Source organism: Phalacrocorax carbo, chromosome 1 (assembly GCF_963921805.1).
Source record: "Phalacrocorax carbo chromosome 1, bPhaCar2.1, whole genome shotgun sequence".
Taxonomy (NCBI): Eukaryota; Metazoa; Chordata; class Aves; order Suliformes; family Phalacrocoracidae; genus Phalacrocorax; species Phalacrocorax carbo.
Window position 1 is genome coordinate 131350376 of NC_087513.1, and position 12771 is coordinate 131363146.

General features: G+C 37.8%; 1 protein-coding gene across 6 annotated transcripts in view; it reads right to left on the reverse strand.

The window, feature by feature from the left end:
• The window catches only part of CNKSR2 (connector enhancer of kinase suppressor of Ras 2), a 225188-nt gene that overhangs the window by 116939 nt on the left and 95478 nt on the right, over positions 1–12771 (reverse strand). For 5 of the 6 annotated variants that reach the window (XM_064474342.1, XM_064474359.1, XM_064474335.1 and 2 more), the window contains exons 6-8: positions 12010–12129; positions 5314–5373; positions 756–824 (exon numbers count right to left, since the gene is read on the reverse strand). In XM_064474342.1, coding sequence (XP_064330412.1) covers positions 756–824; positions 5314–5373; positions 12010–12129 — 249 coding nt within the window. The remainder of the gene's footprint in view (positions 1–755; positions 825–5313; positions 5374–12009; positions 12130–12771) is intronic. The other variant, XM_064474369.1, reaches the window with a different exon arrangement.

Here is a 12771-nt window from a genome sequence, read left to right on the forward strand (position 1 = left end):
CACATGTAATTAATACCATATAATGATTCTCGCTACTTATACTTTGGAAAAGGAATAGTTGCTTTCTATACTGGCAGTCTGTTCTTTTCTGTTACCAAGCCTTACCTTAGAAAAAGGTAATTTTAACAGTTCACCAATCCTAAATAAAATCACCAGGAACTAACACGCATCTGCCCACACAAAGAGCAATTTGCATGGTATTAGTTTTCTTGTCTATCATAGCTGAAAGACTTGTTTCATCTTAACTTTCCAAGTTTAAAAATCTGTATTTAAATTAAGCTAAACACCCTAGGCACACTATGGGAATTTTACATGCTTTTGTTCTTGAAAACCATGTCCTACACATTCCAGTAGGTTTGGAGAGTAGTAAGTTTTCCAGCTTCCAGGAAGTAATCTTGATCTTAAACCCACAAGGGCACAACAGCTCCAACTCTCTGCATCCCTTTGACCCAAACCTCATATTACACTAAACCCAACTATTTATTAATAGAGCATGGGTAAGCAGAAAACACCCTAACATATTTTCCAAGCCACAGCTATTTAGCCTAACTTGATACCTCCAGTGATACTCAGAGGATCAGGACTTAACTTAAGAACTTAAGAACTACGTGGTTTCAGAAGAGAAAAGGAAAATTTAGATGTTAGAATAAATAATGATTTATAAAAACACATTTTTCCACACATTTCTTCTCTACAAATGCTGATGTGCCATGACACCTCTATCTCCAATTGACACAGAACATAGTTATACATACCACAGTTTGGTGGTTAACTTGAATCACTTCATCCCCAGCATGGATTTTCTTGCACCGATCTGCAGGTGACTGAATTTAAAATAAAAGAGATGATAAAGAATACAGTTCTTACTGGTCATCATCTCTCTTTCAGCAGTATGATTGCTAAGCTACGTAAATCAGGTTAGATTGGTAATGACATTCTACTGTGAAATAAAGAATAAAAGAAATATTTAATAAATCAATTCATTGTTGTTGGAGAAAAATAATCTGCACTACTGTACACAATACAATCAAATATTAAGAAAGGTGTGAATATTTTTTTTTAACAGGTAACCAAGTCCTTAGGATTTATTTTTAATTTCATTCTGCCAAAAGAGTCCTTTAGTCTGCCTGATGTCTCTTAAGCCTTGAAAACCAATCTTTGGCTGGATTTTGAACCTATCAAGACAAACTGACAATTCCTCATAAACAAATTTCACAGCATTGCCTTTTTATTCTACAGCATTACAATATGTCAATATGTTGCAGAGAGCTTCAGTAAATTACTGTTCTTCAACGAGTACACAAGAAGAGAGGATTAGGTTAGGTACCAGCTAGGAAAGTCACATAAGTTACATGGTAACTCAGTTACTGGGTCATTATTAGGGTGAAAGAAATGCAGCCAGCATCAAAATCCCACAAGGATCACACTTTCAAAAAGAAAAGTTTTCTTCTCTGACTTTTGTCTCAAAAAACACCCCAACCACAACAAAAAAATCCAAACTAAAAAACCCACAAGAAAAAACCCCAATCCTCCCCCATAAAGCGACATCCCGCCAAAATTTTCCTTTCTTCTGCCTTCTATATTTACAATAGACCTATGGTTTTCTGAGGGAAATACCCTTATGTTTGGAGGAAAATAAGTTCCTTCAGCTTTTCATAGAGTGACATCACTTCGATTTTTCTCTCAGTACTGTGGCTGCCAGCCTACGAAGGCACTTAATCAACTTAAAGGTAGGTGAGACTGACTGTTTGAAAAAACCCAAGTTGCTCAGGAGCAGGCTTCCAAAAAGCTACTACGAATTTTACAGAAAGGAATGAAATTAAATTCATTTTCCAGTGAGATAACAGGTCATCTAGAGAACATGCTCCAGGCTTGAAATGTGGAATGTTTGTAATAACCTATGTACCACATCCCCATTCAAAATAGATATCCAATAACTACGCCATGACTTGGGGAAAAATTTTAACACTGGTGATTATGTTCTAATGATCTATCCTCTGCCTGCCATTTCACTACTCACACTTACTCATTCATATCTCTAACAATCTTTATAATCCTCCTCTATGTAATACTGCTATTTTAGCTCAGCTGTAGCTACACCTAGACTCAAAATGTCAACGCAAGTGAATCTTGTGTCATTACTCTTGAACTCTATATGACTGTATTATGATACAAACTTTCTCCTGTATTGACTTCAGCACTTGCAGCTTAAATCTTGACAAAACAGGTATTTTGTGTAGCAGTTTGCCAAGCCAGTAAATATGGTCTGAAAACCCTCAAGTTGGAAAAGCCTACTTAAAAAAAAAATATCATTCCAATTATGCCTTAAACAGACGGCAAGGTGAGGTAAAAGTCATTTATACGTCTCAAGGCTGTGGTCTTATTAAGAGATTGAAACCCTTGTTCCTTACTTTTCCTCCCAAGTAAAGAATACAGGCCTTGTTGTAAAGAAATAGTATCTTTTATCACACTATTTAATAAAAACAGAAAATTGATAAGCTCTTTCTTTTTTTAGATGTATATGCTGATCATTAAGCAAAACGTCCATTCAAGAGGTCCTATTAGGAGGAGCAAAGTGTGTCACATCACAGCTATGCCTTCATTAGCTGGTAATTCAGTTCAACAGGGAGTTGAACAACAGAAGGAAGTACCTGTCACTGAGGCTCACACATTGATCCTGTACAAGGTTCTCACAACCAGCTTCAGATTTATCCTTCAGAACAGATTTAGCTTTGTCCTTCAGGCTATATGTTGTCTTTGTCCCATTCCCCCAGGATACCCACACTGTCTGAAAGACCGCTTTAGACCCCCTGGAGCACATTTGTTGCATGCCCACAGTGGAGATTTTCATATTATTTCTTCTGAAAGGCCTCTCTTCCCTGAGATCTAAGGGCAAACCAGAAACTCAACCAGTGAACAGTAAGTGGGGACACTGGGAGCACCCCCTTCAGAGATACACTCCTGCTGGAGATGCACAGCATGCCACTACTTTAGAAAATACTCTTTTCTATTGGAGAACCAAATTACAAAATGGCCTTATTTGAAGAATGCATTTGTTTTGTGCATTAAAAGAATGTCTCCAGCATGGTCTAAAATGGCTACTCAACAAGAAAGCTGTAATCCCTGGTCAGACCAATACTCCCTTTAGATTTGTTACTTCCAAACAAAAGACAGCAGACATGAACCAGAAAGCTCAGCTTGCTCTAGTGCTACAGGGCCACCGGAGGGAAGCTCTTATGGGGCAGTGACCTGTGAGGAACCCTGCTCTCTCATAGTTCAAGTTTCAGAGCTTAGCTCCTTTGAACTACAGGGCTGATGTGTTGGGAGAGATGACTCCTAAAGCTGAACAGCAAGATCCAAACTCTAATGGGCTAGACATCAAACACCTTGAATGGCAAAGAGAAAAAGTTACAAAAACTACTGTGTTTCATTAACGTGACTAGCACTGTCATGCTACTGTGTTTATTAAAAAGACAAGTGCTTCTCTGATTTTTCAGGAATGTGTCAGACAAAAAGTTGTGCCAATGTCTCACTTGGAGGAGCAGAATTGGAAAGGAGGAGGTAAAAAAAATTTTCTTCAACGGGAAGAGGATTTAGATTCTTACTGTTTCCTAGAAGTTAAACTGTATCACATATAGTAAGCATGTCAACATCAACAGGCCTTGCTCTGGCCATGCTGCTTAGATGTTATTCCTCCCATCTATCAGAATCATACCTTTCTTTTTTTTTTTCTTGTTAAAGGAAACAGCTAATAACTGTGTGTTTAAAAGTAGGAGACACCTTACTTTCTCTAAGGTGTTATTAATTTTCACAAATGCTTTAACACACAACAGGTTTTTCCCTAGATAACAGACTGCAGTTTCTCGGTCTGCTGTGAGCATTTCCAGCGAGTGAAAGAGTCAGTAACAAAAGCAGAAAAGCCATCATGACTGAAGCTTCCTGATGTGGCTTTAAATTATATTCATGAATCACAAAAGATAAGAGTTTTGAGGGAATGCATTAAGACTTTATTTTTATCTTTGCCTCCGGGAAATTAAATCCAATATTAGTAAGTCATGGAGAGAAATGGTTCCTTTTCTAATCTGAGAGAAATTCAACTGTAAAAATCATGCTCTTTCCTCCATATGTTTTCTAGATTAAGCTCAGCTATGGCTTTGTATGTTTTTGTTTAGTCTTGCTAATTTTACTGATGTTATCTGTGGCTGTAGGTCTGACTCCCTAGAAATTTTGTTTCAAAGTTGAAATTATTTACATTTTCCTTATTCTGAGACAAGTAGCATTCACAGAAGTTCTACAATAGATATTATCTATTGGGTATAACTCATGGATAACCTGCCCGCAGCAGAAGAAAAAAGAAAGAAGAAAGGCTATCAAATTGCAGTTCCTTTGAAGGGATGAAAGCAATATTCCTATTTTATTGAGATGTTAACAGAACTTCACTGCAGACCAGAGGCAGCAGCTGTAAATACCACGTAGGTAGTTCACACTTTCAACAGTATGACACAGTAGCAGGATAAAACAAACATTTCCGACAGCTTCATTTTAAGAAAATGCCATCAAAACCTTTGAAAAGAATTGCCTGAACCATTATGGAACAGTTCAGTGTTGTTTAGTGGCTTGTTCCATGTTCATTGAAGACTATAGACAGAAGCCTTTCCCCACAAAATGATCATTTTGCTCACTTCCTAATAGACAGCCAGTTCCCTAAATATGATGTACAAGGAAAGGAGGCTGTATTTTAAAGGCAGTTGAAAAAGTAGTCTATTATGTTTGGCTTACTGTTTAATACCTTCAGTGAAAATTAGTACACTGGTAATAAGTGTTCCTTTCTATAAGCATTACTCAGAAGTTCATGCAGAAATATATGGTTATTTGTCAATGTGAAGGGATGTCCTCATTTCCATGCATCTATTTATTACGAAATGAAGCTTGATAGATGGAAAATATAAAAGCTGTTTGACTAACACTGCAGCAAACTCCAGCATATCAGCCTGTACATAATAAAGACATTAATATTTTATTCACAGAGCAAGGTCTCCAAGACAGATACTTCCTTGATCAACCGCAGGTTTTTTAGGTGTCTTGCAAGAACAAATCGGAACTGATTCCCCTGGTCCTCAACTGGGAACAACTCTTTCAATTCTAAGGTAAACAAGCACAAGCGTTTCTGCCGTCCAACATGCTACTGGTCCTCAACAGCCAACTAGCACAATTTTGCAAGCAAAATGTAGTCTATAGCAAAGGGAAAGCATAAACCACAGGTAAGGTCAAAAAGGCTTCCAGGCCTGAACATACAGTATTAACAATACTTACATTTTCTGTTGTTCCAGTAATTACATGGAGACCATCATATGTTGATTTAATGTACATACCCTAAGAAAAAGACATCATGGGAAAGAATTTTTAAAGTGTTTCACAAACCATCACCATCCAAACATAACTTGCATATCTCTAAAAGAAAAGCCTTTTCTTAAATTTTTTTTTTGTTTAAGATTTGTGGACTTTTAATATATGCCATGAGGAATTTGTCTCTGGATAGGAAAGTGCTTTCTGATACACTCTGAGAACAACAGCCCAAATGATTCTGGCCCTAATTAGCAATAGCAAACTAAAACTTTTACCACAGTTCTCTCCATAAATGCTCCCCACTTTTTAAACATAGTCCTTCAACTACAAATATAACATCACCTGATTACAAAAAAGCCAGAATTGCAAGTTGCCTTAGGATGACCAATACCTCCATTTTGCTTTGGAAGCTACAGGAGACTTTAAAAGATTTTGCGTCTCTGCAGGCAATCCTGCAAACATAACTTTCAAACTGATAACCAATGCTCTGAAGTGTGCCTGCAAACTGGCTCTAAGACTTTGATAGCCTCACTCATCTCAGCAGGCAGGTCAGCTATAAAACTCAAGGATAAAAACTTGAAACATCAACTTTGTTAGCTATCCCACTTCTTTTAAAAATATGTGGAAAAGGAAGGATAGCTTATGAACAGACAGAAGTTCCTGCATGGGTAGTCTGAGCCAGTGTCTCAGACTTTTAATCAAGCATAATTCAAACCTTTTAACAGCATCCACTAAGACAGTGAGAGAAGAAAAAAGGAGAGATAACCGGCATACGCTGAGCATTCAACAACTTCTGAGGAATCTCCTTTCCCCCAAACAATTCATAGAAAGCAGGCAAATATCAAGCACTTGAGTAAACATTATCTCCATAACCTACTTTTTCTCCTTTTAATGGCAATGCCACAAAGAAGTCTGTTTCTAGCTGAGGAACAGGGTGCATTCCCTGGCGATTAAGTATGGTAAAGAGGCAAAGAAGACGCTATCAGGTTGGACTAATCTAATTTGGGAACCAAACTCACGGACGTTTTGATAGTGAGCACAAGGAAGTACCACCCACTTAATAAAGTGGATGATATCCCCAGTAAAAAAAAGGGACTTTACAAGTTTCTCAGGAGAGGGGGCTCAAAACTAAACTACTTTGCTCTGCACAATACATAGCAGTATCCCATTGCCATGTTGGGCTGTCACAGCTAGAAGAGAACAAAGAATGAATCTGCTTGTTACTACACAGATAGGCAGCCTCATCGTTCCACTTCCAGCTCCTCTATGCACCTTCAGCAATTTTTCCCATTGATTCGCTCCACGCATGTTGCTTCCTGCTTAATTCAGTTCTCTCAAATATATAATGGCCATTTCTTATACATTTATCCTCACAACACCCCTGTGAGGTAGGGAAACACTAACATACACACATTTTACAGACAGGATAATGAGCCACACAAGAGGCTGAGATAGACTGGTATCTGTTATCTGGTACTCATACCTTCCCCAAACCAACAAAAACCAGGGCCTAAATCCCTCTCAGGATCTGGTTCTAAGTGACCTCATCATACACCCTGCAACATGGCAAGAGCTGAAATCATGGTGACTTCATGGTGACAGGAACTATGAGTCAGGTCCCCACCCAGTGCAATTTCTGAAGAAAGTCGCATCTTTGTTTTTATTGTCAGCAAGTTGCCGCTTTCAACTTAAAACATCAGGCTGAAAGCAGAGGATAAAGTCTCACACTTAATGGTTACACAGTGTTTGTTTTGTGCAAAGGATTGTTCTGAAGGATAGTAAGGTCATCCAAGTATGCTACTGTGGTGGAGTGCAATTGACATCTAATCTAGTCTTTTTTAGATATGTAAAAGTCTTTGAAGAAGCAAAAGAGGAGAAAAAATTTTTGCAGAATTTTCTTTAAAGACTAAGATCAAGATTTTGCACACATTGGGAAAGAGACGAAAGAGGGAAGCTGCAAAAAAAAAAGATTATTTTTATTCCACACATGCAAAATTAATAAACATTATACTAGTACTATGCTACATTAATTTTGCAAGAGTCCACACAATTCTGTTTACAAAGCAGCTTCTAAATGGGAAGAGGTAGCATTGTGCAACAGGAAGATGAGCTACCCTTTCACCCATGTTCCTCCATGCCTTGTTTTAAGCGAACAATAGAAGGGAAACAGTACAGGGAAGAGAATGTTTCTGGCTTATTGTTTGATCTGGAATGGAAATAAGGATACTATAGACATTTACAAGTTCTCCCCTCTCTGCCTCCTTGTGGCTGCACAATATCAACAGTACTTTTAGTGATCAAGAATACAGGGGACATTAATTCGTGCGCTGTCCATTTGTACTGAAATGAATTGGCAGCTACACATCTGAGGTATCCAACGATAATGCCATGGTCCCTATGAATTTTCAAGAATCAGCTAGGTCAAATAAAAGGAAAGATAATTCAGGTAATATGATTAAAATAAACCATAAGGTAACCACCTTAGGAATCAAGAACAAATGTATGCTTAGACTAAAGATCAGGAACTCATGCTTAATTACATCACAGATAGTCCTTCCTGATCAATTATGGGTAGAAGTCTAATTTCAAACTATACATTTTATCTTGCTGCAAAATATTATTCGGTTATGGGTTGGAAAAGAGACCTTGTACATTTTTTATTTTTTCTTTTTCTTTCTTTTCTTTCTATTTTTTTAAAGAATGAATACAGAATCTGATGTACTTTTAACATATTTTATGAAATGCTGGATGGAAAAAAAAAGAAGAGACTAGTTCCATTTTATCACACACATAACTGAACTTTGACTCTTTCACTGTGACACCATCTTAATAGAGTCCCCCAAAGCTGCATGTGCTTCTTTCACCCCAAACAGATCTCACAACCCTGTTCATAATTTTTCCCAGCTCCTCCAATATTTCAAGTCAAATAATTCAGGCGAAATATTAGGAACAGTAGTACGCTGGATTCCTGGCAGCTAGGCAGCCAGCCGTACACCTTTAATCAGCTGCCACACTCTGCTGTAGCTGTGACTTATATTTTATGAGTGCTTTTTCACATGACAAACTCATTTTGTGTTTGCTTCAGCAGGTAAAGAGGAACCCAGAACAGTCAGTCTCATGTTCTGGTGGGTTTACCTTTGCATTTTTGAATCTACCAAGCTAGGTGAATAGCTGCTACTTGAAATCATGTCGTAGTACCTGAGCTGACTAGGATTAAAATGATAATATGAACAGGAAAAATTGAAATTCAGGATTAACCCTTGCCACAGTTCTCCAATATTCTTTTCTATATTAAAAAAAAAAAAAAAATAGAAAGGGACTGTTGAAGAAAACCTTCCCTAGGAAAAGCAGTAGCTGTAACTTGGTTACCTGCTTTTTGTCTAACAAAAGGCATACAGTATTGTGCTTCTTTACTACGTACACTCACTGTTTTCAGTCAAGCAGTAATAGTTTTAGGTTTGTTTCCCGGCAAAAGATACTACCTAAGCTAGTTGGTTTTGTTGCTTTCTAGAACATCAATAGTGTAAAAACACACAAAATTCAATTCTGCTTAATGATACCAGCAAAACAACTTCCAAGTCCTAAAAATAAAAAAAAAAAAAATAAGGGATTACTCATGGGAGCATGAATGTGCTGGTGATTGCAAAGCTGACCACATTAATCCATCTCAGAAATTTTTAGAAGAATTTTCTACTCTGACAATTCCCTTTTCACCCTTACTTCACAACCACTGTAGGCCATGTCTCTACCTGCAGCAACACTCACTGGAGAACATGTGTATGCAGCCAGTCACATAACCACACCTGGGCAACAGACCAGGTGCAGGGGAAAGAAAAGAAAAAGCAGGAGAAAAAAAAAAGCAGTATCAAAACTCACCCACCCATAACGTAGCTTTACCCAGTACACAAGATTTTCCCAATATCATGCCTTCAGAACATTTTCTACTTGCCAGGTTATTTAGTCTGCTTTTCTGATAGGTGTTAGCTAGTTTTAATACCTATAAGACATTGTAAACCCTATAACACAATTACCTTTTTCTTCCGCATTAAGGTTTTAGTCTGATAATTTACATTGACATCTGACTGATACTTACGTTTCCGCAAAAAAAAGAGGTCAAACACAGTGAAGAAACTATTTATGCTGATTAAAACTTCATCATAGTGCTCCAATGTGTTTTAAGTCATAAAAATTCCAACCATTTTCTCAATTCCATCTTGTATTTACCATATGAGTTTAGGGAAATAGCATTGTTTTCCAAACTTCTTATATCCTTCTCTTCTCCTTTCGTTTTAGTCTCCCTGATCTACTTTAGCTTCTCAGATATTAAATTTGAGAAATGTTAGATATTCTGTTTATGCTAGATGACAAAAAAATCTTCCCAGTTAGCAGCCATCCTTGACCCTTTCCTTCTACTTGAAGTCTTTCCATCTTTATAGAAGAATTTATTTAGTGATTGGTAGAGTCAGCACAGAACTATCATGAGGGTCAAAAATCTAGAAGGAAGTTGACAATAATCCATTTTTCCACCTCCGTCATTGCACAAATCCTGGAAGAAGGTCCAGAAGTTATGAAGCTTCACATTCATCAAGTGCCTCTGATGTGTAGAGGATATTCACAACTCCAAGCTCCACCGTCAATCCTTAAACAGACACACTTAGTGCTCAACAGGCTGTACTGATATGCACTCTCAGTATCTTAATTGAAAAATTGAGTTAAAAAAACCAACCAAACAAAAAGCCTTACAACCCAAAAGAAAAGCTTTTCATACAGAGAACCAAGAGCAACCTGACAAAGATGATCTGTTAGTAAGACTGGCGCTGTAACAAACTGAAAGGTATAATATTTACCCTCCCGGCGCAAACATATCATCCTTAGTTCCTGCTCTGGAGAGCTCACAATCTAGAGGACACAGTGCAATACAGAGGCAACAGAATAGTGGCATACAGGCAAGGGTGAAGGGGAAAAAAATGACCATATCAAGAAAACAGCATTGTATCCTAAAGTTTGTATACTGCACAGTTGGTATTTTCCATTTTTAAAAACTGCATATAATAATTTTTATGACAATGACGTGGTAGTCCTCATTCAGCATGAAGACCCTGTTCACAAATACATATTAAATGAAAAAACTCTGCCTTAAGAGCTTCCAGTTTAAACAGACAAGACAGACAGAGGGTATAAAACAGAGGCACAGAGAGGGAACAGATTCTCTATCTGATCAGCTGCCCAGCAGGAACAGACCCACAAAACACATTCTTATTTACAAAAATACTGCTCAACATTTTTCAATCAGTGTGGGTTGACACAACCCTACAGAAAGACTTAAATGAAGGGGGGGGGGGGGAAGAGAGTCACAAGACAGAAGGGAAAATAAAGAAGAGCTCAGATAAAAATGGACAGAACTCAAAAGAAAAGGTGGTTGAGAGAAAGGAGAAAAAACATTTCTTCATTACAGCAGAAGATAGGATTTTGAAAGGTTAACTGCAGTGAACTGGTAGAAGAGAGAAAATTACAGGAGAAAGAGAGGGAGGAAAGAATCCATGAAAAGCTGAAATCCTAGAGGACTAGTCTGAAATGGATTCAGAGATAAAAAAGAAAGCCACTGGAGGAAGGGAAAACAAACAGCAGACTAAAACAAAAGATGGGGCAATATTTACTCGTCCAAATGCTTGGGGTCTTTCTCATATTCGGATTGTGATTTGCCAAAAGAGTAGAAGATTAATTTAGTGTATAATTGCTCTAAATACCTTGGCATACCAAATTTGTCAAAAAAAACCCAAATCAAAACCCAAAACCCAACAACAACCAACCCACAAACCAAAATACTCTCCAAAACTACACCATCCAAACTACTTCAAAAACCTGCTGCAAATAGCACAGCAGTAGTCCTTCTTATTCAAGAAAATGAAATGAGAATAAACTTGGTCATAAATTGCAAAAGCTATTTCATTAGGTAAAAACCTGGTCAACTGTATTCTGATCATCTTCTACTACCTCGAAGGATTGTAGGAGGAGATACAATTAGTGATGTAAAGTTGTAGAGCTGTAATTGTTATCAGTGTTGGTTTTTTCCATGCAGTGGGTGTTGGATACTTGAGTAAACAAAAGATCAATGGTCAACTCTTGAGCAACAAATACGGGATGACTGCACTGAGCCTTTAAAAGCACCTGATTAAGCATGCAGAGTTCTTGCAATAAAATTCAATAAGCTACTTCTCAGCAGTGCTCTGGAGCCCTTGAATAACTTATAAAAGAACTTTATATCCCAGAGATACTACGAAGCATATTCCAGAATTTGACAGGTTTTGTGCATAAGCCCACGCAAACTTCTTGGTTGAGTTGATCTTAGTAATTTAAATCCCTTCAGACTTCAAGATCCTAGAACAATCTGAACCATTTTTCAGAAGCTGGTATAAATGGCAAGAACTTCTCACTCATTTCTTCCTGTTCACTAAACTATTTGCATACATTGGTCAGCCTTACAAAATACTTCACTGTTGGCCCAGCTGCACAAGAAACCAAACCAGCATAAGAAATCAAACTATTTTCAGACTTTAAAATAAAAAGGCTAAATGTCCTATTCCTTTCCATATATACAACTTATTTTAAAAAATTCACTTTCTCATCCTGCATGATGGGTTTGATTAACTGCGTACTTCTTACCAGCCCTTCACTTGGCTTGATGTTTGTAAGCTGGATCACTTCAAGGTGAGCAGACTGGGAAACCAGCGGATCAGATGAGAGCGAGATAATGTGATCACAGACACCAGAGAGAGTTTTACACTAGGAAAGAAAAAAAAAAAAGAAAATAAAGTGTCACAATAAGCATACCATTGCCAACTATTTGCATATCAACCTACAACTTAAACGACTGCATTTTCAAAATGCATTTTAAATCACACTGCTGAATCTATAAGGCAGAGGGAATGAGCAAGGACAGGGAAAGGCCTCATTCAGCAGCACCATACAAAATCCGTTTTCTGTGATGACCCTGCACTGACACAGTGTCATACCAGGGAAGAACAAGAGGCAAATGCTTTTGCATTTCAGTAGAAAGAAAAAGGGACTGCGCAAGCTGCTCCCATGTGCTATCAGGATTAGCTGCCCTGCCTCTGAGCTGTGCTCAGGTGTGCAGGGAGCGCGTGGTGAGCTCCCAACCCCCTCTCTGCCCACATCTTTTGGTAAGATATTAAGTGCCCCCAAACCCTGCTACTTTCAGCTGAACATGCAGATGTTCAGCACAGGTGAAAATTAGGATCTTAACGATGACGGGTAACTCCCATTAACTCTGAAGTTTATTCTATACTAATAAAACATGCTAATTGACTTTGGACTGAGTTTTTCATGTTCTACTGCTGCCAAGCATGATTTACTATTGCAAGCGTGAAGATTACAATAAATAACCACTTCACGATGGGATAATTC